The 27,992-nt window shown below is 56.7% G+C and overlaps 2 protein-coding genes across 9 annotated transcripts; one reads left to right on the top strand and one right to left on the bottom strand.

Moving 5' to 3' along the window:
• The first annotated feature begins 88 nt into the window (after positions 1-88).
• On the top strand, positions 89-13,035 carry Lrp3 (LDL receptor related protein 3). 2 transcript variants are annotated; one of them, XM_004858918.4, is made up of 7 exons: positions 89-220; positions 2,106-2,153; positions 7,224-7,362; positions 8,725-8,939; positions 9,358-10,474; positions 10,717-10,849; positions 11,135-13,035. In XM_004858918.4, exons 1-7 carry the CDS (start codon positions 148-150, stop codon positions 11,717-11,719), a joined length of 2,310 nt encoding a protein of 769 aa, XP_004858975.1. In that variant the 5' UTR covers positions 89-147; the 3' UTR covers positions 11,720-13,035. The 2 variants fall into 2 exon arrangements, with proteins under 2 accessions (XP_004858975.1, XP_012932989.1); XM_013077535.3 differs by lacking the exons at positions 89-220; positions 2,106-2,153 and having other exon boundaries at positions 5,935-7,362.
• Slc7a10 (solute carrier family 7 member 10) lies at positions 12,855-27,957 on the bottom strand. 7 transcript variants are annotated; one of them, XM_021239572.2, is made up of 11 exons: positions 27,548-27,831; positions 19,105-19,309; positions 16,811-16,962; positions 16,425-16,550; positions 16,197-16,350; positions 15,311-15,434; positions 15,127-15,230; positions 14,712-14,808; positions 14,376-14,525; positions 13,435-13,612; positions 12,855-13,231 (listed from the first exon to the last, which is right to left on the bottom strand). In XM_021239572.2, the coding sequence occupies exons 1-11, from the start codon at positions 27,768-27,770 to the stop codon at positions 13,062-13,064; spliced, it is 1,683 nt and encodes a 560-aa protein (XP_021095231.1). In that variant the 5' UTR covers positions 27,771-27,831; the 3' UTR covers positions 12,855-13,061. The 7 variants fall into 7 exon arrangements, with proteins under 7 accessions (XP_021095231.1, XP_004858976.1, XP_087047221.1 ...); XM_004858919.4 differs by having other exon boundaries at positions 12,855-13,192; positions 27,548-27,828; XM_087191095.1 differs by lacking the exon at positions 19,105-19,309 and having other exon boundaries at positions 27,548-27,957.
• Positions 27,958-27,992: the final 35 nt, after the last annotated feature.

The raw sequence follows: 27,992 nt of genomic DNA, 5'->3' as shown, positions 1-27,992 counted from the left end.
GCCGATGTGGCCCGCCGCGCTGCGGGCCTGCACCGCCGCCGCACAAAGACCTCGCGGGAGCCGCAGCCGCGCGCGCGCCGCCCGGAGCCGGGGCCCCAGGCCGAGCCCGAGCGCAGGAGGCGGTGTCCGCGCGCGGCCGGCCCCGGCATGGAAAAACGGGCGGCCTCCGGGCCGGAAGGGGCTCCGGGCGCCCGAGCGCAGCTCGCCGTAGTCTGTCTGGGTGAGTGGGCCGCGAAGGTCGGGCGGGTCCGGGTCCCCCGTCTCGGGCTGCCCCTCGCCCTCCTCCTCGGCCAGGGCTCCCCGAAGCTCTTGGGGAGGCTGCAGGGAACGCAGCTCCGCGGCACCCCCGGCTTGCTAGGGCCTTAGTCCTGGGAGGGCGACTCCAGCGTCTGGCGCCCGGGGTGAGCGGCGCGCTGGCGGCCGAATCGCTCAGGAGGCTGGGGTCCTCCAGCGACGAGGTCGGCAGGGGCGGCTTCCAGTCCTGCCTGCCCGCCTGCGCTCAGCTTGCCCATCGCGGCCTCGGGAGCTGGAGACAAAGGCTCGGCCTGCTGCCCTCTAAAGAAGGAACGGTTTCCTGTTCGATTTGGGACGGGGGTGGGTGCTCTCTGAAGAAAGAACAAGGAGGAGGGAGCTGTGAAAATGACTCATTTTCCCCCTTGTGTCTTCTCAGATCCAGCGGGTGGGCCTGCTCAGCACCGGGTGGTGTGTTTGTGGAGGGCCAGGGACCTGTCCAGGCCTGGCACCTGGGCGGGAGGGCTCCTTCCTTCCCCAGGAGTTTCTCTGTCCACTTTTCCATGGCCTGTGTGGGGACGAGGGGAAGGAACGAGTTAAATCCTGAACCCACATGGCTCCTTTATTTACCTTGTTGAAGGAGGGAGGCTCTTAGAAGAGCTGGGGGTCACTAGGGGACAACCTGTGATGTCACCGTTGGGGGCTCTGAAACCTCATAGGTTTGCTGAAGCCACTGAAATGACTGAGTGAAGAAGAACCCCATTCCTTTTAAGCTCTGTTCTCCTTGGCCCCCTAAGAAGCAGGGAGCTCTGAGGCTGGGGAAAGGTTCCTGTCCCAGCTGCATGAGCTGATCCAAATAAGGGACCTACCCCCAGAGTGCCACCCTCCAATCTGGTGGGGTCATGGGCTCTGGGTTCTGAGCTATTGTGTTCGTGGTGAGCAGGGCAGACAGACCAGCCCTCTGTGCTCAGGAGATGCGGGCGTCCCAGTTCTGCCAGCAGACCCTAGGTGTGCTGAGTGAGGGGCAGTGGCCCTTCTTCTCCAGGTGGGGAATGACGCCCCTAAAGATGCTCCTTTGGTATCCCTGATAGAGGAAGAGGGGTATGCTGAACCCCAGGAAGTCGTTTGCCCTCCTGCTCTGTCTGTTCCCTTTCTGGGCCTGAATCCCCAGGAAGAGCAGTAGGTGGAAGCAAAAGACCCCATACCAGGGTGTAGTGACACATACTTATAATCCCAGTGCTCTAGGAAGCCGAGACAGGATGACTGCAATTTCTAGCCCAGCCCAGGCAATTTCGTGACTTAGTGAGGCCCTGTTTCAAAACAGAAAACAAAAAAGGGCTGAGGAGTAGCTCAGTGCAGAGGTCCTGGGTTCAATCTCCAGTACCAGAAAAAAAAAGTTGGTGGTGGTGGGAATAATCAGAACTTTTTTCTCTCCCTCCTGGCTGTTGGGACTAGGTGGCTGGCAAAGTCTCTTGGAGCAAGGAAGCCCTTCAGAGTAATAGGAGCCCTCTTGACAGGCAGGACCTGACCTGGGCTGAGCCAGGGCCCTTCTGGGATGGATGGCCCCAGGACTGACAGGAAACCCCTGAACTCCAGGGCAGGAGTCACGTGATGTGGCCTGATGCAGCCACGCACAGGCTTAGGCTATTAGTGTGCCGCGGTGGGTCCTGAGAACCTCTGGGGTCCTCATCTCTGCCCACCTGCAGGACCAGTGACGGGAAGAACTCTGGTAGCTCTCTGGGCCTCACCCTGTGAAATGAAGGGGACTAGCCTTGAGTTCAGCTATGTTGTCCTGTCCCCTGCCCCCAGCAAGGCTGTCTCCTGAGACCCCGAGAGCCAGCGTCCCCTACTGACTCCCTTTGTGTCTCCCACAGTGAACCTCTTTCTCACTGGCAGGCTCAGCAGTGCAGTCCCCGCCTTCGGTAAGTCAGCCCCTCCCTACTCTGGCCCTTCTGGGTTAGGGACCTCTGAGGTCAGCCTTTAGGGGCTGGCTCCACCCTAGGGTCCCCTGGCTTCTTGTTGGGAAAACCAGTTCTTGAGTATCTTTTCTGCACAAAGGAGTTGTTTGGCATTGGGCAAGTTTAAACTTCCTGAGCCTCAGTTTTCTCTTTTGTAAAGTGGCTAAAATACCAGGCTCTACCTCATCAGTATCCAGTGAACCAATGAGGTAAGATGCTGAACGTGACACCTGGCATGTGGTGGTTTAATACTCCTGGCAAACTACCCAGGGCCCTGCATAATTGCCATATTGTGCCCCTTGTACGTCATGGGGTTCCCGAGAACCATGGGATGCCCCCCTGTGTTAAAATAATACCTGGGATTTCGTTTGCAGAGGTAGGACTGAGTGATGGCATGAGGAGGATAATACCACTGAGAGAAGAATTTATGACTTTTCTTGATAGAAAGGGACACATCATGCCATGCAGGACATGGAAGAATTACTAGGTTTAGCTGGGCAGGAGCAGGAATGAGGAGAAGGCGGAGGCCAGAGCCTTTATTGGGGTGTCCACAGGAAAATCAAGGCAGGCAGAATGAATAGCTTAGGACTGACTAGTTTGAATGGGTCTGAGGGGTACAGAGTGGGCTCTAGTTGCCCGGTACCCAGTCCTGGGAAACTGAAGTCGAGTAGGGGGAGGAGATCATTGGCTTGGTGTATGAGCATCATACAGAAGGTCAGTGAGGGGACAGCCTTGGATTGGCTGCTTTGCACATGAAAGGTAGTTCTAGGGGAGCCAATCTGCAGGACAGAGGTACACGTTGGCTGGTAGGACACTTGGGATGTTATAAAGCACAGTGAGGACTCAGGGCCAGCCTCCTGGTCAGAGTGGGCTGCTTGTCAGAGTGGGCTGGCCATCCAATGGCCATCTTTGGGCTTTGACCTGACTACCAAAGCTGTCAGAAGTGGGAGAGATGGCCAAGAACATTGATCTGCTAAAGGGCTGCTGGGGGTTGGAAAATGCATAGGTCCAGGCTGCCTGGCCCTCACTGCCACCAAGAGACTTCTGAGAAGGGACACTAGGGGAGCCTGTCCTATGATTGATACACCCTGATAAACTCCACCACCTCTCTCTAATGCAGTCTATATATATATAGCAATCCTCAGCAAACTCTAAAAAGGTATTAAAGTAAGCATGAGTGTTTGCATAAAAATGCTGGGCCAAGGTGTAGTCAGGGAGGATGTGTGGTCCCCAGCTTGGGGACCATGAACGTATTTTTTGTGTGCTGTACCACATAGTGGGGCAGAAACTCCCTGGGGATTCTAGTTCTGCTCAGGGACTGACTGGCTGCAGAAACCCAGAGGCAGACCCAAGTATAGGACCAGAGGCTGTCAGTCAGAGGGACCTCTGCTGGCTGTGGGGGGAGTGTGTGTGTGTGTGTGTGTGTGGATGGAGCCCAGGGTCCACAGAGGCTGGTCTCCTTGCTAACCTCAAAGACTCGGCTTCTGTCCCCCTCTTGATTTTCTCTGCACCTGAGCAATATGCTCTGTGCAGCCTGGCCTCCTCTGTCTGGCCCAGGGGTTTGCCTGATGGCACATTGCCCCGAACATATATGCCACATGCACATTCCCCAGGTCTAGAAAAGTGATACTTCAGGGACAAGGTCACTCATGTAGTCTGGGAGAGAGAAGGACACCCATACGGGTGCTCATGTCTGGCTGTTCTTAGCTGTCAAGACCTCAGGCCCTGGCAGGGTCCATGACACTCAAATCTAGGAGCTGTTGCTGTCACCTTGTGCCCATGCACTGCACCCTTGGTGTCGTGAGCTGCATGCACAGCTTGCACAGTGATGAGTGGTATTGTGGGGCCCTGGGTCTCCTGAACTCCAGCCTTGATCCCTGTAGCTTCTGGCTGCATGAGGCACCCCTCCCACCATGGCTCCATGACTCTGCCTTTCCAGGGCTTTGTCTGAGATTCCTGCTGTGAAACAGCCTGGATCAGGAACTGTTCTCTCAGCCCCTTGTCACTGGGCCACCTGGAGACCTCACAGGTTTTTGCCTCAGCTCCTGCCCTGTTCCAGCCTGTCAGGCACCACCTCCCTCGGCTTCAGGGAGGCCCCAGGGTGTGAGCTGGCGAGAGCTTGTGCTGTCCTCTCCACTCGGCCGGCAGCTTCCCCAAGGGCTGGGTGGAACTCCTGGCTCCCCATCCTCGGGTTACACCAGGCAGGTTGTCCAGATAATCGATCGCCTCTGGAAACTGGATCTGCAAATTGTGCTTCCTCAGGCCTTGTTCTTGTTTTCTCAGGAGTATTTGACGACTTTTGGACAAGGAAAGGAGGACACTGCCCATAAAGTGCCCAGTCATCTCTTTTTCACTTGAGTAGGCCACGGAGGACCAAGGCAAACTTCTGCCAATATGAAACCAGGTCCCCTCCAGCCGAAGCTGAGAGACCTCTCTGATTGCCCCTAAACCCCACAAATCACTCGCACTCCAAACACAGTCTCCCTGCAAATTGCTGTCCTGCATCAGTACCCCTCAAATGCACAGTTCTCCCATCTCTCCTCCGCTCACCCTTCCTTTCATATCCTATCACACCCCTCCTTTCCTATGGGTGTTGTTGGAGAGTCCCCTGCTCCCCCACTTCCCCATCACCTTGAGATCACAGCTTTCTTCAGATCTCTCAACCAGCCATCCCTCGGACAAAAGCAATATGCATACTGACTTCATTTTTTGGGTGGACAAGCTGAGGCCCATGGACAATGGGGTGCCTGGCAGTGTGGCCCTAGGATTGGTTACATTCATGAGCCTTATCCCTGTGTAGGCCAGTGCCATCCTGTCACAGAGAGCTGGGGGGCTGACTGGCTGAACTGGGGCCATGCTCCAGGCCCATGTTCAAGTGGCGTCAGTCAAGAGCCCAGGGTGCAGCTTCCAGCCCCTGGAACAGCCCCCAGCCTGCCTTCTGCTCCACCTTCCCTCTGTGTGAGGCTGTGCCAGCAGCTGCAGAGCTCAGTTTCTGCAAAGCCTGGTCTCCTGGCCCCCTTTGGAGAAGAGCAAACACTCAACTAAGGCCCAGTCCCTTTGAGGCACCTGATGGGGGAATTTCAGGGGCAGCGTTGGGGGACCTCAGTAGTTTGTGGAGAGACAGAGCTGGGCTGGCAGTGGTGCAGGCATCTGGAGTGTCAGGTCTCCCACCCTCTGAACAGGGGCCAGACATAGGGGCAGGAGGGAGAAGTCTTCTGGCTGAGCAGGTAGGTTGGAAGAGCAAGGTGGCCTGAGGGATGGCCTGTGACCAGCGTAGGTCAGACATCTGACCTCTGCCACAGCCCAGACAAGATGTGCAGGGCTGTGTTCATCCTCTAGGGAAGGTATAGTCGGGCAGGCATAGTCCTGTCCTTTGGACTGAGGACACAGGTGACCCAGGGCTGGTCCCAACCCTCACCAGCCATGGGTCAGGCACTGTGCAAGTTTCTGGGGACAGAGTGTTGGACCAGAGCATTACGGCACTGCCCCTCTGTGGGAGCCTGTCATCAAACAATGCCAGGCACTGCAGAGACTGAGAAGGACAGGAAGGGGTTGGGATGGAAACTCCACTGGGAGTCTGAGGGCTGAGGCTAAGCAGGAGTCAGAGTGGCATAGGAGGGCAGGGGAGCACCCACCAGGGCTCTGCAACAGCAAAGTCTCCCTCCCATGCAAGAGACTATGGGGACTTGGGAGGCGAGGGAGTTATGGGAGGGGTGAGATGGGTGGCTGGGGTGGGTGGGCAGTTTGTGTGTTTGTCCTAAAAGCACAGATGGCTGCCAGAGGGCTTTTCTCCCTTCTTCCCCTGCCCTATTTGGGGTCCCAGAGAGTTTTTCTGAGAGCCAAAGAAATGCAGCTTCTGGGTCCTCAGAGCAAAGTGGCAGCTGTGGAAGGGGAGGAGGTGATGTCACTGGGCCTGGGGAAAGGGATCATCACTTGCCTTGCTGGGCCTCAGTTTCTCCATCTGTAAAATGGACCCCGCCTTCAGGGTGTAGGCTTGAGGGAGCTGTGGGAGCAGTGCAGAAAAATACAAGGGCCACTGCTTGGTTCAGGGGACACCAGAGCGGCCCCTTCAGGCTGGGTGGGAAGCACAGGGTATGGATAATGGATTGGTTGGAAGCCAGTGGTTTGGTGGGGCTCCTCACCTGCTCTGGCTGATGGAATGCTCTGTGCTCGCTGCCCACATCATACAGTAGACACTCCACAAATGCTTGTTGGTGAAGGGCCAGCAGTGAGAGACTGAGCCCACCAGAAGACCAGGGTGAATCCTGATTCTGCTCCCGACTGGCTCTGTGGTCCTGGGCAAGTCACTTAGCTTCTCTGAGCCTCAGTTTCTTTATCCGGTTCCAACAACCATCTCCAGTGGCTTCCTATGTACATTCAGGATAAAACCCCAATTCCACATGAGGGGTTTCAGACCTAGCCTGCATTTCCAGCCACTTCTGGACATTGCTACCTCCCTTAAGGCCTGTTTCATAATCTTCACTCCATCAGGGGTTCTGCCTAAAGGCTATCTGCTCCCATGGGTGCCACAGGCAGGGCTTTTGCCTGGCTTACTCAGCATGCCTATTACTTTTGCTTGGTGCATAGTAGGTGCTCAGTAAATAAATATCAGGTCACAAAGCCCCTGTCCTTCTGGGGCTGAGATCTGAATTTGACAAGCCCTAGGAAGGGCAGGCAGGAATAGTAGTGAGATGGCCTAGGCAGTCCTGGTGGGCCTAAGGTGCAGAAGGCCCCGGGGCCATGGTGTTGCATCTTGGAGTTGCTGGTGGCTCACTCTTAGCTCTGCCAGAGATGGGAGGCACATTGCATGAAATGGGGGCTACACTGCCCTGAGTTCAAGTGACTTCCCTGACCTCCCCACATACACTACCATGAAATCTCTTGCCCCTGGTCATGGCTACCTTTGGCTGGACTTGATCTCACTATGGGGAAGGCCTGTGCTTAAGCCATGGGGACGGGGTCAAGCAGTACCACCCTCAACCTGCTTCCCACCTGAAGGTGGGGCATGCATTTCTCAGCCTCCTCTCTTAACAGCTGCCTGCAGTGGGAAGCTGGAGCAGCACACAGAACGGCGTGGTGTTATCTATAGCCCAGCCTGGCCCCTCAACTACCCACCAGGCACCAACTGCAGCTGGTACATCCAGGGGGACCGTGGGGACATGATCACCATCAGGTAAACGGGTCTCTGAGAGCATTACATGTGCTAGGTGAGTGAGCGTGTATATGGATGTGTGTCTGATGGTTGTGGAGGGCATACATATGGGTATGCACAGGTTTGTGAGTGTGCATGCATGTGTGAGCACATGTATGCTTGTGGACTTGCACAGTCCTATGCCTGAACAGCCATAAAGAGCACATGTGTGAGCACACATCTGTGTAGGTGCATAGGGCACAGGTGAGAGCAGATGTCTGAGGACGTGTGGAACCATGTGGGAGCTATAAACGTGTATACATGAGTCTACCCAGCTCCCCAGCTCTCCATGGCTGGGGGTCCTGAGCTGGACCTCTTCCTGTCCTGAGCCTCCTTTGTGGGGTGTAAGGAAGGGAGCCCTAGGAACTAGCAGGCATAGTCTGGCTGTGTCGGAAATATCCTCTGTCCTGCGAGGGAGGCTTAAGGCCGGGCTGACACTGAGCCCATATCAGAGTTTCCCCAAGGGGCCTCAGGTGGTCTCAGTAGGGACAGGAGTCAGCATGGAGCCTCTAGCTGTAGTGCTGTGCAGAGGGAAATGGCATGAGGCAGCCTGGGTGGGCAGGCTGGAAGCCCTGTCTGGGGTGGTCATGGGAACATTTGGCTAGGGTTCCATCTGCTGTAGTTCTCCTAGATGCCCACATCCAGAAGCCTGCTAGGCCCAGTTACTCCATAGCCCCAGAGGATATGGAAGTGGTTTTTGGGTGCAGCTCAGTGCTAGAGCGCTTGGCTAGTACATGTGAGGCCCAGGGCTCCATCCCAGCACTGCAAAACTGATGAAAAACCAAAGAATATGGATTGACAGTTTTGAGCAGGGGCTGTCCTGGTTTCTGTGTCTCAGTTTCCCCAGGACCAGAAGGCCATGGCTCTGGGACAGGGACCGGGGCTAGTGTTTGTAGTGACTGTCCCCCAGCTGCAGTATTGGCCAGCTCTGTGGGCACAGCCTTACCTTCAGTGTCCATGCTTGGGAGCTTGTGCTGAGTCTGTCCCAGCTGACCCAGTATGGGAGGGATCTGGGTACTTGGGGAAATGTATCAGGGAGGCTTCTGGTATTCCCCACTCTGGCTCTGGGTTGTGGGTGCTGTATGTGTGCTGATGAAGGGGGAGAACTACAGCAGAGCTAAGTGTGATGGTAACTGTCCATGGATGTCCCGGATGTCCTGATTCTTTGTGGCACTGCCCTTGGACTCCCTGGGAATGGAGGAATCAGGCATCATGGGAGACATGGAACAGGGTGATAGGTGAAGGTGTGGCTGGCCATCCTTGCCTAGAGCTCTGGCTTGACCATCCTCTGCCTGTCCTGGGCAGCTCACTCACCCCTTTCCATGGTCCTCTCTGCCTCTGCAGTTTCCGCAACTTTGATGTGGAGGAGTCCCACCAGTGCTCCCTGGACTGGCTCCTGCTGGGCCCTGCAGCCCCACCTCGCCAGGAGGCCTTCCGCCTCTGTGGCTCTGCCATCCCTCCTGCCTTCATTTCTGCCCGTGACCACGTCTGGATCTTCTTCCACTCAGATGCCTCCAGCTCTGGCCAGGCCCAGGGCTTCCGCCTCTCCTACATCCGAGGTGATACTGGTCACAGGGCAGGGCAGAGACACCATGGAGCATTCAGTACATGGGCTCCCAGCCAAGGCAGCATTGTTCACAGTCCACTGCTCCCTCAGGGTCTCCCCTGACCAACCCAGTCAATCTTAAGATGGGGGTGGGGCTGTCAAGCTGCTGCCTCTGCACATCACCGATCCCCTTCACAGGTTGGCTGTTGTAGAAGGGGAATTCACAAGCCCTCACCCTATGGTCAGGTCAGGGATTGAGCCCACCCTGGGATCCCAGGAGTCTCTCCCTGTTGTCAGATGGTCCTTCCTCTTTTGGGCTCTGCAGAGGCCCAGCTGAGATGCTGACCTGCCCACTCCTGGCCCCAGATCTTGGTGCTGGAGGGGGGAATCTTCTCTCCTCTGACTGCCTCCTACTACCCATTTGTCCACAGGGAAGCTGGGCCAAGTGTCCTGCCAGGCAGACGAGTTCCGGTGTGACAACGGCAAGTGCCTGCCGGGCCCATGGCAGTGTAACACTGTGGATGAGTGTGGCGATGGCTCTGATGAAGGCAACTGCTCAGCACCTGCCTCTGAACCTCCTGGCAGCCTGTGCCCAGGGGGCACCTTCCCCTGCAGTGGGGCACGCTCCACGCGCTGTCTGCCAGTGGAGCGGCGTTGTGATGGCACCCAGGACTGTGGTGATGGCTCTGATGAGGCTGGCTGTCCTGACCTGGCATGTGGCCGGCGGCTGGGCAGCTTCTATGGCTCTTTCGCTTCTCCAGACCTGTTTGGCGCAGCCCGTGGGCCCTCGGACCTTCACTGCACATGGCTGGTGGACACGCAGGACCCTCGGCGCGTGCTGCTGCAGCTGGAGCTACGGCTGGGTTACGATGACTATGTTCAGGTGTATGAGGGCCTGGGCGAGCGTGGGGACCGCCTGCTGCAGACTCTGTCCTACCACAGCAACCACCGGCCAGTGAGCCTCGAGGCTGCACAGGGCCGCCTCACTGTGGCCTACCATGCCCGTGCCCGCAGCGCTGGCCATGGCTTCAACGCCACCTACCAGGTGAAGGGCTACTGCCTCCCATGGGAGCAGCCATGCGGGAGCAGCAGTGAAGGGGACAGTGGCAGCTCAGGGGACCAAGGCTGCTTCTCAGAGCCACAGCGTTGCGATGGTTGGTGGCACTGTGCCAGTGGCCGGGATGAGCAGGGCTGCCCTGCCTGTCCACCTGACCAGTACCCCTGTGAGGGAGGCAGTGGCCTGTGCTATGCACCTGCCGACCGCTGCAACAACCAGAAAAGCTGCCCAGATGGCGCTGATGAGAAGAACTGCTTCTCCTGCCAGCCTGGAACCTTCCACTGTGGCACCAACCTGTGCATCTTTGAGACGTGGCGCTGTGACGGCCAGGAGGACTGCCAGGATGGCAGCGATGAGCACGGCTGCCTGGCTGCTGTGCCGCGCAAGGTCATCACTGCTGCACTCATTGGCAGCCTGGTGTGTGGCCTGCTGCTGGTCATCGCGCTGGGCTGTGCCTTCAAGCTCTACTCCCTGCGCACGCAGGAGTACAGGTGGGCACTACATTGAGGCTGGAACCCTCGGGCCCAGCATTTCCTTGAGAGAGGTCCAGGGCTCACTGTGTGCTCAGCTGTGGGTTTGCAGGTGGAGGCTTGGGCCCTCCACTTGGGGACAGCTCTTGCGGATGCCAGGTCTAGGTGTCTCTCGATGTCTGGTAGAGGCTGAGTCTCCAAGTCCTGTTGCTGTGGCAAGTCCCACTAACCCCACCAACTTCCCTTCTGCCCACTGCTTTCAGGGCCTTTGAGACCCAGATGACACGCCTGGAGGCCGAGTTTGTGCGGCGGGAGGCGCCCCCGTCCTACGGCCAGCTCATCGCACAGGGCCTCATCCCACCTGTGGAGGACTTCCCTGTGTACAGCGCATCCCAGGTGAGCCCAAGGGGGTTTGATGCCTCCCAGGGCCCAGGCTTCCCTCGGGACCCCAGACAGCACCCAAGAGCAGGAGGCAGAGGGGCCAGGTGGGACTGTATGCAGGCTAGGCTGGCTTAGGGGTCACGGGAAGGGGAGGTGAGGCCCGGGCAGGGTGACCTGGCGGGCCACAGCCAGGTGGAGAGGCACGGTTGGTCTCATGGGGTCTCAGCTCTCTTGAGGGTTTGCTGACCTCTTGCCCCTCAGTGGCCTGGGCACCTCCTTAGCTGTGGCCCCATCCTCCAGGTGTCTGTGCTACAGAACCTTCGCACAGCCATGCGAAGGCAGATGAGGCGACATGCCTCCCGCCGGGGCCCCTCCCGTCGAAGGCTCGGCCGTCTCTGGAACCGGCTATTTCACCGGCCACGGGCACCTCGAGGCCAGATCCCGCTTCTGACTGCTGCTCGAACCTCACAGACAGTGCTGGGCGATGGGCTCCTCCAGCCTGGACCAGGGGCCACCCCAGGCCCCTCAGCCCCCCCCACGGACGCAGGCAGCCCCAGAGCACCTGGGGATGGGCCTCCCAGTGCCCCTGGCCATACACTAGAGTTGGGACCTTCAGTGCCCTTGCCCTCAGGCCTCCAAGACCCAGAATACAGGCCCATGGACAGGGACAGAAAAGCCTGCAGGGACCCTCTGGTGGACAACTTGGCCACTGTGGACACAGCTCCTGAGCCTCGCTCAGCCCAGGATCCTCAGCCCCAGGTTCCCACTGCCAGCAGCACCCAAGGCCCCCACTCAGCAGAGCCACTGGGGGGCTGCCGGAGCCCCCTGCCACCCTGCTCCCCAATGTTGGAAGCCAGCGACGATGAGGCCCTGCTGGTCTGCTGACCCACAGGACACATTGGTGACCGCCACAGCCCCGCTTTGTAACCAGGGAATACACAGTCGTTTCTACCCTGCCTCTGTGTCCTTTCTTACAGAGAGAGGCCAGCCCACGGCCCCAGGGGAGGAGCAGGGCCCTCAGCCAGCAGCAGCAGCAGCAGCAGCAGCAGCACACTGTACCCCTTGGTGCACATGGCAGGCAGGGAACGTGGGGCGGGGCTGTCTAGAGGAAGACGGTGATGTGATGAGCACGTCTTTGGGTCCCAGTGTACACAGGCATCTTGGGGTCTTACTCCTACCCCCTCCCCAGCTCCAACCTGGGAATCCACTTCCAGAAAAGTGAGTGGGGGACAGACAGGGCTCCATGGAGTGTTGTGTGTGGCTTCTTGCTTCATTCACACCATGGCGGCACCAGCTGCCTCCCCCTCCCCTATCTGTGCCAGGAGCTGTAGTAAGCAATGAAAGGGGCCATGGGGAGTGTAGGGCCTTGGCCATGGTGCGTGCTATATCCACACTGATCCCTCCTCCTGGCCTTCCCAGCAGCCCCCCACCCCAGGAGCTGGGCTAGGAGGCTTTTACCCCATCCTCATGCCTATGGTGGCAGCATGGGCCTGGTGCCCTTTGCCCTCTGGCTGCAGGGTCAGTCTTCCGGGCACTATGGCTGGAAATGAGGGTGTGGGTTAGAGGACCCCAGGACATGCAGTTCTGTGCTTTCTCAGGAGACAGGCCAAGGCTTCAACCATCAATGGTCAAACCCATGCCATCCTGCCTTAGGATCTCAGTTTCCACACTGCAGACCAAGGAGAGGCTGTGAACTTTGACGCTGTGACATTCAGTCTGTGGTTATTTCACGGAAGAATGATAATCCTAGCCAGGAATCCCTGAACTTTCCCAGTTGGCTGAGCCTAGGTTGGCAGGGACAGATCTGGGTGCGGAGCTACTTCCCATCTCCACTGTCCCTTTAGGGCAGGGTGGCTTGGGGCCCCATGGAGCCAGCCCTGGTTCAAGAAGCAAAGTCCCACAATGCTGAGGGCCTCCTTGGCTATGGCACCTTCTGAACTAGCAATGCGTGTACCCCCCACCAAGGTATGCCACCACCTCCCCCATCTGGGTCCACCAGGGACTCCCCTGAGCACAAACAAACAACCAGCCCTGTTTATTCATAGGCCTTTTCAGGAAAAGCTAGCAGGGCAGCGCTAAGATAGGAAGCCGTGTTCACATCACCAGGGCTTCCTTATGACAGGCCTCTAAGAGTCCTATCTCTTTTTTCCAGAAAAAAGTTTTTGCAAAACACCTCCTCAATAAACAACATGTAAACAAAACAGCTGCTTCGATGTCTACAAATGTCTCATTGTGACTTCAAGGGCTTGTCCATGTCGGGCAGTGGGGAGGGCTGGCAGGGGCCATTTTCTTCCTCCTCAGGGGAGCCCTGAGGATAAACCACGAAACACAGCTTCTGGCCCCAGCGTGTCATGGACTCTGAGGACAGACAGACAGATGGATCTTGAGGCCTGATCCCTGGGGACAGACACCCACTTTCAGATACCACTCCTGGGCAGGGGCCTTCAGGGAGCTGCTCCCTCTGCAGGTGGGCTGTGGCCACATCCTGAGATGTGTGGAAATAGCTGGGCTCTGTATTATCCACCCTGCTGGTACTGCAAGACCCTGCTCTGGGGCATGACTCCAACCCCCGGGGACCTCAGCAAGGCCGCACGGCTCACCTGTGAGTCTGTGCACACACTTTGGTTTGCTTCTCCAGAACACTCCCAGGAAGAAAATGGGGACCCCTGTCAGGATGATGATGATGCCGACCCCACAGACCATGGGCTCCGAGATGAAGCTGAAGACCAGCAGGAATGCCCAAAACACCAAGTATGCCACAGGGATGAGAAGGTTCACCTGGGGGAGGATGGATGGGAGAGCAATGGTGCAAGATCCCCAGCTCTCCTACCCTGCCCCACCCTCAAAGGTCTGAGGAGCTTCCTCCCTTTTCCAGGAGCTGGGGGCTGCCAGGTCCCCCATTTTGGCAGCAGCTGGGTGTGCTGGAAGTTAATTCATGGGTTGACCTGTTGGTCAAACTGTTAAGGCTTTGTGAGAGTTTCAGCAGCTCTGAGCTGTACAAGGCAGTTGTATGCAGACTCGCTTGTGCTTGACTGGAGGCCAAGTATTTTTTTTTGTGTTTCACATTTCAGGCACTGAGCACTTCTCCACTTAAGGATTTATACACAAATAGAAGTTTTTATTTTTATTCTTTTCTTTCTGGTACTGGGGGTTGAACCCAATGCCTTTGCATTGAACTACAAGCCAGCCCTTTTTTATTTTTTACTTAGAGACAGGGTCTTGCTAAATCATTAAGTCCAGGCTGGGCTTGGTTTATGGGTTTCTGATTTCCTGTGTGATCTGGAATGCTGGCTCTGTCACTGGCAGCCTGTGTGACCTTGAGCAAATGCCTTGGCCTCATTTTCCCTATCTCTAGACTGGGAATAGTAAAGGGACTGTCCTGCTGAGGTTGTTGGGGGGAGTGAATATGTCAGTGTCTATAAAGCCCACTACTTGGCAAAAGCTGCAATCACTGTCACTGTTGCCACCTGCCCCTGTCCCTGGTGCCTGGAATAGATGAAGCAGTGACACATGAGCCAACCTGTCTTGCCTGGGGCCTCACCTTGATGGATCTGTGGAGTGCCGGCCGCCTCCAGCGCAGCACCAGCAGGCCCAGGATGGTGACGCCGTAGCAGAGGTAGTTGATGAAGGACACGTAGTTGATGAGTGTGTATGTGTCTCCCACAAGCATGATGACCGCTGTGGCCCCACACTGGGAGAGGACCTGGGGCTGACAGCTGGCCTCACACCAGGAGGTCAGGCAGGTCCCAGCTGCTTCCCCACCCTCTGTGGGCCTCCCGCCCTAGCCAGGGACTCATTCCTGCCATTACCCAGAATGTCCCACATTACTGAGTGACCCTGGATCCATGTCCTGCTTGGCTTGGCCCCCCCAACTTACACAGACGAGGAGGGCAGGGATAGGGGTGCAGTGTCTGACATGGATCATGGCCAGCAGGCTGGGAAGGTGCCCCTCTCGGGCTCCAGAGAAGCACAGCCTGGGGGTAGGGACAGAGATAGGTACCAGTAGAAGCCAGAGCCTCCTTGCCAGCTAGATCCTGGATCCCAGCTCTGGATCTGACATCCCTCTCAAGCGGTCACCACTGACCTGCTCCAGGCCTAGCAGTCCTATTGGACAGTTCTTTCCTTCATCTAGCCTGCTTCCCTCTTGCTTTCTTTACCAGAGGGTTGGGATCAGACCTTTGTTACCGGGAGGTTCATCAACCCATTTTCCCCTTTCTGTGGTCTGAAGCACAGCTTGGGCACACCAGGGCACCTGCCTGGCTGCATCACACCACCCTTACCCATCCAGTCACCTGGAAGAGGTGAACAGGTAGCCATTGATCCCTCCAAAAGTGGAAAGTGCCACGGAGACAGGCATGACCCATGAAAAGTAGCCCAGCAGCTTCTCCCCGAAGGTCTGAGTGAGCACAGAAGAGAGTGAGGCCGAGGTGGGAGCCAGGGCAGGGGCTGGGGACTGGGCAGGGGCCTCCCACTCACCACAGCCACTGCGTTGGAGGCCAGCAGCTCCTGTGGGGACATGGCTGTGAAGTAGGCAACATTGGTGAACGTGTACACAAAGGTCACCAGAGGGATAGAGATGAAGATGGCACGAGGTAGGTTCCTGGGGACAGTCAGAGCATGTCAATGTGGGCCCCAGGTGGGAGGGATAGGATTTGGGGAGGGGCTAGGGGACCCAGCGACAGGAGCAATTTTGAGTATCTCCTGTGCTGGGCTCTCTCTTGGGGTGCTGGGGCAGAAAAGGGGGCACCATTGCTGCTCAGGACATGGTGACACTGCTGCCTACCTTTCCCCCACTCCTGCCTGAACACAGGCTGGCAGAAGGAAGGGCAGATGAGAGAGGAGGGGACACTCTATCCTGAGAGGAAGATCTAATTAATGTCTACATGAAGAGAAAACTGTGTAAAGCCAAAATCAGCCTGGAAAATCCCCTAAGAGATCTGCAGGTCTAGGGTCTCCCCTGGGACTCCCCATCCATTCAGCTCACTTGGCTGCAATAGTTTCCTGTCCAGACCCCTGGCTGAGCATCAGATGGAGTCACTGGCTTCAGCTGTAGGGACCATGTTGCATGCATATGTGTAAGTTTGGGCCAAATGCAAATCACTGGATCTGTTTACAGAAGGACAATGATACTCAGGCTTTCTGGGGTCCAGAAAGGGGCCCTGATGCCTTTATGGCCACCCAGACCAAGGCCAGGCTTGCATACCAGCATTCATCTTCCTCTCCAAAGCCGTTCCCACAGGCAGCAAGGGAGGCCTGCTGAGGGTCAGTTGGAGTCACAGGTGACTCTTGTCTGTGCAGACTGGCTGCTTCCCCCACCAATGGGCCCGAGCCTTCCCAGTGCTTGGCCAGGTGCCCCACTCACTTTCGAGGGTCCACCAGCTCCTCAGTGACATAGTTGAGGAAGTTCCAGCCACTGAAGGCAAAGGAGCCCTGGAGGAAGGCCAGGGCCAGGTGACCCACAGAAGGTGTCATCCAGAAGGCAAAGGCATTGCTGGGTCTCAGCTCCTCAAAGTGTCCTGGAGGTCCAGACATCAGGGGTCAGTACAGTCTTGCCAGCCCTGGCCTGCCCACACTCCCGCCCTGGCCCTACCTTGGAAGATCTGAACAAAGCCGACACCGATGATGATTGACAGGGCCAGCAGCTTCCCGCCTGTGAAGATGTCCTGGATGCGTGTGGCCCACCGCACACTGGAGCTGTTGACCCATGTCAAGAGCACTAGGGAGGGAAGGCCACCTGAGGTTGAGACCCTCACAGTGAATCACAGTCAAGTCCAGCCCAGGTGGCAAGAGAAGGACATCTCCTGTAGCAGCCTGATTTGGGAACCCCAGGTTCTGGGGCTCATGTCCCATGTAGGTGGTGGGCAGCTGGGGGGTCCCACCCAACTGTCCCTGCACCCAGGGCTGAGAGCAGGGTGGGGTGGGGCAGTTGGCTGCTCTGGGGACAGAGGTCTAGCCAGGGGCCTCCCGGGGACTCACTCAGGCAGGCCATGGAGAGCGCACGGGAGGCTGTGGCTGGGGGGATGCAGTTGGGAAACACAGGCTGCAGCACATAGTTGGAGAAGGTCATGGAGATGACGGCCAGGCTGGTGGGGTACATGATGAGCACAGCACTCCAGAGCAGTAGAAATCTGGAAGGAGCAAGGGTCAGAGTGGCACAGGCATTCCCAGCCCTCCCAGTGACCTGGCCTAGGTATGCAGAGCTGAGCTGTGCTGGGACTGTCTGGCACTCAAGGCTAAGGAGGCAGGGATGACCTTGGGCAGGTATTAGGAAGGGTGTGGGGACCAAAACACCTTCCCTCATGACCCCCTACACCCCTTGACCATGGGATGTATCCAGAGCCGAGGTGGGCTGTCCTGGACCTATAGTCATGGTTTCAGTTCAAGATGGCTGATTCCGAGCAGTGGCTGCTCCAAAGGCATGGAGTCCTTTGGCCTGCAGAGTGGACCCTGCAAAGGGCCCTGGCTATGGGAGGGTCATGATTTATGCCCTCAGTACCAGAATTTCAACTATGCAGAGAACCCACGGGGGTTTCGGGCTCCGTGCTGTTCCCAGGGAGGGACTATCCTCAGGGAGGGTCTATCCTCAGGGTGGTTCTAGCTCCTGGCCCTCCCTCGAGGATGAGACTTGCTATAGGGACACCAGCAGCTTCTGGCTGACTGACTTCAGTGGGCTCCTGTTGATCCTCAATCTTCGTGGCAGCCAAATCCCTTGCCCCTTATTTGTACCTCCTCCCCAAGCCCCTTGGCTTGTGGGACATTCTGGGCCAATAATCTTCCTCCCTTGTGGGTGTGCATGGGTTAGGGGCTTGGTCTCCTCTCTCTCTCTCACCTTCTCCCCAAGCGGCCTCTCCAGGTCCACAGCATGATTTCTCTGCCTCCTTGAGAACCAGCCTCTCCTCAGAGAAGAGCAGCCATGGACCACACACGGGGCTGCCCTGTTCAGGGTGCTTGGCCCAAGTCCCTCACAACCAACTCCGTGCACGTTGGCCTGGGCCTTTCCTCTGAACTTCAGACCTTCCATCCAACCCCTCACCAAGCACCTCTCCAGACATGCTGCAGACACCACAAACATGAGAATCCCTACCTGAGGTCTGTCCCTCCCCACTGCAGGTACACATTCTATGGTGCCTCTGAAATGGGCCAGCAGGTGTCACCCCCACTGCACCCACCTAACCCTCATGACATGCTTCCTACCATGTTTTGAACGAGGCTCCTGAGTGATTCTGGAATCTGTCTGGACCTTTGAGGCCCTTGACGGAATATAAGAATGTCAAATCTCCTGTCTCCTCCAAGCCCTACTGCCTGCAGGGAACCTGACCCTACCTGTAGCTGCAGGCAGATTGTGCTGGCCCCAGCCATCACACCCTCTGTCTATGCTCCTGTCAACCTGGGAGGAAAATCTTATCCTTTTTGCAAGGCTTGGTGCAAACACAGTTTTTCTGGGGGCCTTCCTTAGGCAGTGGACACCAGGTTCTCTGCTGTGTGGCTGCTGCCTCTTGTACACGTCCTCAAAGCAAGGGTCTGCTAGGTCACATCATGTTTGGGGAGCTGCTCCTCTCTGCTCTATGAGCAACTTGTGGACAGGGACAGATCTTGTTATCATAGCATCCCTAGCCTTTAGCCGGGAGTGGGTGCCCAGCAAACATTCACAGGTGAATTAAGAAGGCCATGTTCATATGGGAAGGGGAACAAGGGGGGAGGGGGAAGGGAAGGAAGGGATGAGGGATTAGGAAAAAAAGAGATTGGAAGGGAAAAAACGGAAACAAAGCTTTTGTAAATTGGGAGGGGAAGAGGGGTTGAAGGGAGGGAAGGGAAATGGGAAAACAAAAAGAAGACACATTAAGTACAGGTACAAATTCCCTATGATGAATGTATCATTATGTATGGCAAATATGTACTAATAAAAAATTAAAAAAATAAAGAAGGTTTGCTACATCAAGAGTCTCCTTACCTAGGTGCTAGCTCCTCTAATGGCTTCAGATAGTAAAAGCCTCCCTCCTTCATAAGCACCCAGGTGGTCAGGGGGCTTAAAAAGAGCTCTGTTTTAAAGAGGATATGGAGAGGTTGAGGGGTCAGCAGATACCAGTAGAGGGGGACAGGCATTGGTGCCACCCACCATGGCCTTGCTGGGCACCCTGCTCCCTTCTTTCCATTCACTCTCATGACCTCCTTGTGATGTGGGAAGCAGAAGAGGAAACTGAGGCCCACTGCTCAATAGCCATCCTGTTGCAGAGAAACTGTCCCCTGCCCCACCGGAGCCCCACACTCACCCAGCCAGGCCCCCGAAGATCTCTGTGACGTAGGCGTAGTCCCCGCCGGACTTGGGGATGGCAACTCCCAGCTCTGCATAGCAGAGGGAGCCCAGAGCTGTCACGCCCCCACCCAGGACCCAGACGAAGAGGGCCAGACCCACGGAGCCTGAGTGCTCCAGGACACCCTTGGGCGAGATGAAGATGCCCGAGCCAATGATGTTCCCTGCAGGGGAGAGATGGGAGGCATCAGGCCTGGGGTCCTCTGCAGCAGCCCAGCCTTCTCTGTGGGCCCCGGATGCTGCCGTGAGGAAGGAAGCCTGGGCACTTTCTGGGAGAAGAGAGGGCGGCAGGCCTAGAAGTGTATGGTTGGCACTGTGCTTCTCAAACCTGGCACGGCCCATTCTGGGTTCATCATCAGCCCCACCATCACTCCCTGGCATGGGAAATGGCAGCTTGTCGGGGCAGCCAGAAATGGGTTGTGAGTTTCTCTGATCTCCTACCTCCTCCTCTGGATGAGGTGGAGCCAGCAAGGTGAGGTGGCCCAGTCACCTGAACAATGGCAGAGGGCAGCCATTCCTGTGCTTCACCATGTCGCCCAGGCTCAGGCCCCAGTCTTGTCAGCCTCCAGTTGTCTGCTCTCCCTGAAATCTGCTGTGCAGAGCTGGCCTCCTAAAGTGAGAGCTTGACCCCCCTTCTGCCTGCCACTCTCCTATGGCCAGAGTCCAGACTCATGGGGCAGCTTGGGAGTAGCACCTCCTCCGTAGAACCCTCCTTGATTTCGCCCGGTGTGGACTCCTCTGCCTTGGTCCCAGCTCTGCTCTGTACTTGATCTCTTTGTCTTCTGACTCTCCTTCCCTGTCAGGAGGCCTTCCTCTCACCTGAAACCCAGGCTGTGGACAGACTCTAAAGTGCTTTTAAAATGTCTCAAGTCCTGGGCAAAGGCAAGTGAGGTTAGTGAGAGAGATTAGTGCATTTTCAGGGCTGGATGTTGTCAGAAGCCATGAAAGCAGGGGCAGGGTAGGTAATGGCAGTCTGGCAGAGATTCCAGCCAGCCTGGAGTCTGGACAGACTGTCACTCTCCTTGGGATGCTCCTGACTGCACAATGTGAAATTCAGGCTGGGCTCAGAAGGCCCGGGGCCTGCTCCTGCTCACCTCTCCAGTTCTGTCTGTAAAGTGGGGTTGTTGTGAGGGCCCAGTGAGATACAGGTGCGAAGCCCTCTGCTCATTCTCAGCTGTCCTGGAGATGGGAGGGGAGCTTCTTTGGGGGACACTGCAGATACTGCCTGCACCTCACCAGCAGGTGGCGACTACAACAGCTTGCTGTCACCTCAGTGCCCAGCACTCCACAGGGCCTCAGTAAGCATCTGTTGAGTAAACTAATAGATAACTAAGCCCACTGCCCGAAGTGGCACCCGTGCTTGATGAAGGACTCATTTTCTTGCCTGTGAGGTGAAGGGAGCAGGCTCTGCTCAGGCCTTCTGTTGGGGGAACAGAGATGAGGAGTGGAGGGGAGGCAGGCGCTGAGGTTCCATGCATGTGGAATATGCTGTGGTTCTGGAAGGCCTGTCCTATTTCTAGGGAAAAAACTCATCCTTCTGAGTCCTCAAAGGATGGAGGCCAAGGGGTGCCCTTGTAGACCCAAGGTGTCTGGAGTGGAAAGGGGATGTGCCCCTCTGCTCCCCAACACAATGGGAAATATCCAGGAGGTCAAGCCATGATCTGCAGGTGCCTATGATGAGCAGGGACCTTAGGACCATTCAGCCCTGAGCTCTCCAGCAGTTACAGCAGAGCAGGGCTGTGACTAGGTTATATGGCTCTCACTGTCTGGGCAAACTAATCAGGTACCCACACAGGGGATTTGCACTGGGGTCTGATGGCGGGGGGGGGGGGGGGACAGCATCCCAGACCCACAAGCTATGTGGACAAAAGAGCCAGCACTGGTGGGACCAGGACAAGAATTATCCCCACCTGACAGAACCCTGGGATGAGGTCACACCGCCATCAGAGCAAGGGCTGCCTACTCCACCTGCTAGGCCACAGGCGGGGCTGGACGAGGACAAAACTGTGGCTGCCAATCTGCATTCACTCCTTGTTCATGGTGCTGCCCACCCCCGGCCGACACAGATTTTCAGTCTGGATGGTCACTTGGCTTTCTGGTCACATCCCAGGAGCCCTAAATACATCCAGATAAGGATGAAATAAGTCCTGTGCTCCAGTCCTCAGGGGTAAGCTTTGTCCTCAGTCCACTCCTGGGAGGGGGGGTAGGAACTGCCTTCTGCTTCTACCACAAGGGATCCAGGGCCTGGGTGGGCTGTTGGGTTTCCAAGGGCCTTTGAGTTCGCTCCATCCTGCAGCAGTTCTCAGGACCTGGCGGAGCAGGATTTGCCAAAAGCCAGTGAGGTTGGAAGCCAGCGGGGGCTGGGTGGCCTTGGAAGGAGCTGAACATGTTGGAGTGGGGGACACCCAGGGCCCCAAGCCACTCACCCTGTGGAGATCCCACCCTCTACACAACTCAGCCTGGTGAGGTCACACAGATATTGCCCTTGGGGAAGCATGCCTGGCACCCTGTCTTCTGGGGCTGGGGTCTGAAAGGGACATCACTAGCCCTGTGCCAAGTGGCTGAGGCCTGGATGCTGGGTTCTGGGGGGCAGGGAGCACCCTTATTGTTTTGGACATGTGGCCTCTGGCTGCCATTCAGCACTTCTCCCCATGTGGCTCCAAGGACACCTCGTGTGCTAGCCAGTGTCTGAGGTCCTCAAGGGCCTCTCCCTCTGGGCCTGTCTGACCTCCAGCACCTGTCCTCAGTTCATGCTTAAAGGAAGCAGAAAAATCTCATTCTAGTCCACTACATGCCACTCTGGGCACCATGTGGGTGGGACTCTGCAGGGAGCCTCAGGGGTGAGGGGCTTGGCAGGAGGAAGAGGATGAGAGGAAGGAGGGAGGATGCTGAGAACAGAGCTGGGTCCTGAGAGATTCGGGTCCTTCGGCCTCCACATTCCCGTCTATCTAATGGGACAGGTGTTATCTGGTCCCTGTAGGTTGTTCCAGGTGGCCAGTGAGGAGAGGATATGAGTTCCCCCACTTGTAGGCCTCTGGCGAGTCTTTCCCTTTTGCTCCTTTTCCTTGAGCCTTCACCGGGTGGTTTTTATCACATTAAGATGTTTGGCCTGATGGGGCTTACCCTGGCTCCTTGGAGGAATGAAGAAAGGGCCATTGTTCCCTATGCCTGCTGCAGTGCATGCTGACCTATTTTTGGAGGCAGTAGCAGACTACAGAGGTCATAGGGGTAGACCATGTATGTCGAGTTGGCAGAATGAGCCACCTGCCGGTGCTGTGTGCTGGGGTTGTGCCTGTCTTATTTGGGGAGAATCAGGGAGGTTCAGGTAAGTCCGAACACTGGCACCCTCCCCATCCCTAGAAACATATTTGGGAGTTGGCTCTGTGACCTCAGGCCAATGCTGCCCTTTTGGGCCTCAGTTCCCCTTTTGCCAGGTGGAGTTATTTGGCAAGAGGGCAGCAGAGAGCTGGTCTGAGTGTGACTGTGGCAGATAGGATGGGACACAGTCTGCTCAGGATCCCCTGTCCCCTACTGTGGTGGGCCTCTCCTGGCCTCCCTGAAGCAAAAGCTCTAAAAGCTCTCCCTGCCCACCCACCTTGGAATCTATATCCTGGACCCTGCCTCCCTCCAATGGTACCTGGAGGATGGCCAGGAGGGGATTCCTTTGGTTGGAGCTGGCATGCTTTGACCCTGTCTAGCACATCATAGGCCACAGGAGGCTCTTACGGACCTCACTAATGTTTTCACCTTCATCATAGGTCACCAGATCTTGCTTTGCAGACTTGATTTTCATAGGATCCCAACACCCTGGGGTGAGCAACCAGAACCCTGCTCAGACCTGGGTGAAGCCTCCCCCAAGCACAAGAATGTCCTCATGTCCCCTCAGTAAGCCTGGGTAAGGTACCACCCTGGAAGGACAGGGAGTGCCCACTAAGGTCTTGGCAGAACCCCCCAGAGGTGAGTGGGGACACCCAGGACATGGCTGCAATTGCTAAATGGCTGGTATGCACCTTCTGATTCACTAGCTTTCCTTTGGAGAGAGGGGTTGAGCAGAAGTGGGGTGCACTCTCTGCCTGGCTCTCTCAAACACATCCTGCCCAGCCCAGCAAGAATGACCTGCGCCCCATCCCCTGGTTGTCTTGTCATGGTTGCCATGAGCTCCACTTGCTGAATCCAACCGTCAAGCCCCAGTCAAGCCCTAGCTTGCATCTTTTGTGACTCATGTGGCATGCAGCAGGTTGGTCAATCCCTCCTCCCTCAGCCTCCTGCCCTTCCTTTGACCTTGCTGGTGGCTCCTTGGAATTTTTTGTTCATCCCTTTTCTTGCTTGACTTCTAAATGTTGGGTGTCTTGGATTCTGTCCTGAGGCATCTTTGCCTTTCTTTCTCCAGTCATTCCTTTTGAGGATTCTGCTGGCAACTCCTAAATTTATATCCCTAGCATAGACAGCTCCATCTAACTCATTAACTACCCAGCAAATAAGCACTGCACACTTAACATGTTCAAACAGAATTCCTGCTTCTGCTCCTGTCCCCCTGATTGCTGCTCTGCCAGTCTTCCTGGATCAGTCAATGTCAAACCATCCTTCCCACTGCTCGGGCCATGACTCTGTGTCCCCTGGACCCCTCTTTCTCTCACAGCCCACATCCAGCTCATCACACATCCTCTGGCTCTACATCCCAAACATGTCTAGAACCAAACCCCTCTCAGCACCTCCTGCTGCTAGCCCGGCCCAAGCCATCTCTGCTTCATGTCCAGGGGCTTCCTACCTGGTCTTCCTGCTCTCAACTCTGCCCACACAGCCTCTTCATAGTGAGCACAGTAAATCCTGTCCTAGCCCTCCTTTGATCGAAGCCTCACATGGGCTCCCACTTTGTAAAGAGAAAAAGGCACAGTTCCCTTGCAAAACCCCATACAAGCCAAACTTCCTCCCTTCCCTGACTCATCTCTGACCTACAGACCCCCGTCCTCAGCATTCTGGGTCCTTCTTCTGGCTCCATTTTCTGGTCTCAGCACTTATCATGACCTGTTGATTGACACACTAGGCTTGTTTGTCCTGTTCATTATTCAGCTCCTGTGCTGTGACTCAGCTCTAGGGGAAGAGGGACTTATCTGCCTTGTCCCCTGTGGGGTGACCAGCACCTAGATCAGTGCTCAGCACTGTTGAATAGATGAATGTATCCAGGGCTGTCAAGTCCCTATCATGGTAACTTGAGCTGCCCTGACCTCCAGTGGCATCCCACAGCACCCCGAGGGCATCTGGCCCTAAGCAGGTTGCAGCTTAGGGTCCTCAGTTTCCACATCTAGAGATGGAACAGGCTCTGGTATAGTTTTATGCCTCCTTGGAGTCCTGTGGAGAAGGGCTGGAGTTTTACAGAGGCCAAATCTCTCCAGGATGCCTAGCCACCTCCAGCCCTGGAGGCCACAGACAGGGACCTGGCTGAAGCTGGATGAGCAGCCATTGGTTCCTAGAAAGATGGGTTCATAAAGGAACCAACTGAGTCCCTCGCCAATCTGTAAAGCTGGAGACTTGAGTCACATGGAGAGATGAAGGAAGAGCCTGGCCAGCATGCCCAGGGTGACCCCACTCTGCAGACCTAGGCCCATCCCTTCCTTGGTTTTGGACTGTGTGAGGGAGATGGCCAAGGTCCCCAAGAGAGGCTGTGTGTCCAGCCACTGGGGAGGGCTGACTTCCTTGTCCATCTCTTTGTACCTTTACAGTGGAGTAGGGATCCCAGTCTGCCCTGGTTGGCTGAGTTTCCAGCTCAATCCCTATCCTTCTCCCATCAAAGGTTCTGAGTCTGGCCCTAGTTCTGCCCAGCATCTGAGCAGTATGAAAGGCACTATACAGAGCTGAATCCAAATCTGGTACCAAATTCCAAGCCCATCACTTGCAGCAGTTTCACTGAACTTCCAACCTTGAGTTGTACATCTGCATAATGTGCACAAAAATTCCCATCCTCCAGAGTGAGCATGAGAATCAAAGGAAGAAAGAACCTGTTTTCATAAGGTAATAAGGTGTTTTCCTGAACAGACGTTGGAGTGGGTGGTGCTGTCCTGCACAGCCCTGCCCCAGCTGCCTCTGCTTCCTCCAGCCTGGCCTAGTCTGCTCCAGCTTTGCACTCTAGCAAGCACTGTCCTAAACACATTTTAGGTGGAATCTCAGTCCTGCCTATAGCCAGCCTTTCCATCTCTGTCCATTCCTGAAAGCTCACTCCTCAGCCTGGGAGGGGGCAGACATTATAATGAGTAGCAAATGATAAGATCTTCTGGGAGTATTTATTTAGAAATTCTGGTACCAGCCCAGTAACTGGTACCAAACAAGGGTAGATTATGGGGCCGGATGTAAAGTTCTCAAGATCTGTCATGCTAAAATATGATACTTTGCAGGCTTTTGCTTTTGAGCAGGTTTCCCAGGATGGAAAGGAAATGAGCTCATCCAGGAGCAGAAGCTGGGTGGTTCCCCAGAGCAGTGGGTGGAGAGGGTTGAGTCCCTGAGGGGGTCAGGTGGGGAGGGCAGAGACAATCTGGCCCTCAGTTTCAGTCACATTCTCGATGAGGGTGATTTGTCCCTTGTCCACTGCCCAGTTCAGCCTCTTGCCAGCTGTAACCCTTCAAAGTTCCACAAGCTGGGCTCAAAGGACTAGCATTAAGTGCTATGCACTGGGTGTTAGGTCATCTGGGTTCTGTTCCCAAATTCACCATCCTCGGTTGCCCAAATTACCTTTCACCCTAGCTCAGACTTCAAGATTTGGAGGCCAGGGGGAAGTGATGACGCAAGAATGGACTGAAGGGTGAGGAGCTGACATGTCGCACTTGGGCTGGAAGAGAAAACTCTTCCAGGGCCTGTCCTGGAGAAGAAGCATGATGGTGGAGCTAGCCTCCTCCCTTCTCACCACCTCCAGGACCTTCTGGAGGGCTGGAAGCCTGGCAGCCTCTGCCTGACCTGAGGTGGATGGGTTATGGGGAGGGCACAGGGTAGGGCATAGCTCAGGAATGCTGAGCTTCATTGAGGCAGCCCAGGAGGAGCTGTGTCTCCATGCTCCTGGCTTGCATGCAGTCTGTCTCTTGACTCCCTGGCCCACCAATGATGTGTGGGCTTCCTCTTCCAGGGACACAGCTCCTGGAGAGGGTATGGACCATGGCAGAGCAGCCCCAAATTAGCCCTTCCTTCCAGTAACAGCCAGGCAGGGCACCCAGGCCTGGAAGGTCCCAGGACCAGATCAGCTCCTGAAAGATGCCATTCTAGAAAGAATGGGGAGGAAGTACAGCCACCTATCCGGGGCTGGATTCCTGGGCCATTCTCAGTGTGAAGGCAGAGCATGGCCGAGAACCAGACAATAGCTTTGGCCCAGGAGCTTCTAATGTGGGATCAGAGCAGGAGAAGGCAGAGACTCTGGGTCTGCCCTGCGGAGCCCCTAAGTGGCCTGTGTCCAGGGCTCTGAGGGTGGGAAGGTGATAGTGTGTGTACAGGCAGCTCCTACTAGCTGGGGAAGGCGAGGAACAGTCAGGGCCCCAGTTATTCATCCCCCAGGCCCCCACCTCCTGGGCACAGGGGAGAAAATGTCACTCCCAGGAGGGCTCAGAGGTACTTGGTCTGGGTTAGCCCAGCTCCCCAGGAATCACTATTCCTGACTCTGGGGCAGAGGAAGAAAAATCTCACTATCATGTCCCTGAATTCTCTCTCCCTACCCAGAAGCCCTTAGGTGGAGGCTGGACACACAGACCCCGTCTCAAGGAGAAAGCTGGGATCGGAGACCCAGGCCCGCTGAGATCTCAGCCAGGGGACAGGTGGCCCTCCTACAGGCTTGGCCTGCCTATCACTGCCACCAAGTTACTGACTATTCTCCCTCTCCTGGACCTGCTGCCACGTCTGGCAATAATCACAGGCTCTGAACCTGTTTCCCCTCTGTGCAGGCTCCACCTGCCAGTCAGTCAACCCATAGTCCTTCCTGCTTCCTAAGAACAGATCATCCAAGTGCATGTCACCTAGGCCAGCACAGAGTAGGGACTCACGCCCACCCATAGCCCAGCATCTGTTGGGTTCCTGCCCTACTATCAGGACCATCATCATTATCTCCATTTCCTAGGGGAGGACACAGGGCTCCTGCCTTATCAAAGCCCCAAGGGGAAGTAAAGGAGGAAGTAGTCAGAGGTGGAGGACCAGAATTCACCACGGAGCAAATGCTCAGGTGGCTGGGACATGAGCGAGAGAGGCCCTGCAGCTGGTGCCTGTCCAGGTTGGGTCTGCACGCGGTCCAGGAGGCACAGCAGGTGCTCGCCAGCCACCTGCAGCCCCACCGCCGCCGCACAGTGGCAGGAGCACCGGGGCGCTTCTTACCCTCAGCCTTCAGCCCCGCCACCGCGAGGCCCGTCCACCCGTCTGCCCCGGGCCGTGCTCACCGATGATGATGGTGCAGGCGCTCACGAGTCCGATCTCTTTCTTGAGCGCCACCCTCTCCGAGGCGCCGGGGCCCGGGCCCGGGCCGGGGGAAGGCGAGGGAGCAGGGCCAGGGTTCCTGCACCCGCTCGGCTGCTGGAAGTGGCCCGTCGTCATCTTGCCGTCCCGCCGTGCCCCCGCTCCCTGCGCTGCCGCGTCTGTCCCGCCGGCCTCTAGACCGTCCATCCGTCAGTCTGTCGGTGCGGTCGCCGCGCACGCAGTCCGGACAGCGCCCAAAACGGGCGCATGCGCTGGCGCCAGGCCCGGGCCCCCGGCCCCCGGGCAGTGAGGGCCGGGGAGGAGGAAGGAGGCCGGGCCGGCGCCCCTCCCCCACAGCCCTTAAAGGAGACGCCCCCATCCCCCAGTCCCGCCTGGAAAGGAAGGAGAGGACTCCGGGCAGACCCGGGA

Source organism: Heterocephalus glaber, unplaced genomic scaffold (genome assembly GCF_053883595.1).
Source record: "Heterocephalus glaber isolate CG9 unplaced genomic scaffold, H.glaber_assembly_v1.0 deba00001561, whole genome shotgun sequence".
Lineage (NCBI taxonomy): Eukaryota > Metazoa > Chordata > Mammalia > Rodentia > Bathyergidae > Heterocephalus > Heterocephalus glaber.
This window is presented reverse-complemented; position numbering and strand designations above follow the sequence as displayed.

What these genes read in the sequence shown, in the direction of transcription:
- Slc7a10 (XM_021239572.2), bottom strand. Translation starts at nt 27,770, where the DNA reads ATGGACGGTCTAGAGGCCGGCGGGACAGACGCGGCAGCGCAGGGAGCG. An exon ending in ATCTTCGGGGGCCTGGCTGG is followed by an intron (nt 16,963 to 19,104) that starts GTGAGTGTGGGG and finishes TGCTCCTTCCAG; the next exon opens with ATTTCTACTGCTCTGGAGTG. An exon ending in TCCCTGCCCTCCTCGTCTGT is followed by an intron (nt 14,526 to 14,711) that starts GTAAGTTGGGGG and finishes GTCCTCTCCCAG; the next exon opens with TGTGGGGCCACAGCGGTCAT.
- Lrp3 (XM_013077535.3), top strand. Translation starts at nt 7,061, where the DNA reads ATGAAATCTCTTGCCCCTGGTCATGGCTACCTTTGGCTGGACTTGATC. An exon ending in CCGCCTCTCCTACATCCGAG is followed by an intron (nt 8,940 to 9,357) that starts GTGATACTGGTC and finishes ATTTGTCCACAG; the next exon opens with GGAAGCTGGGCCAAGTGTCC. An exon ending in CTGTGTACAGCGCATCCCAG is followed by an intron (nt 10,850 to 11,134) that starts GTGAGCCCAAGG and finishes CCCATCCTCCAG; the next exon opens with GTGTCTGTGCTACAGAACCT.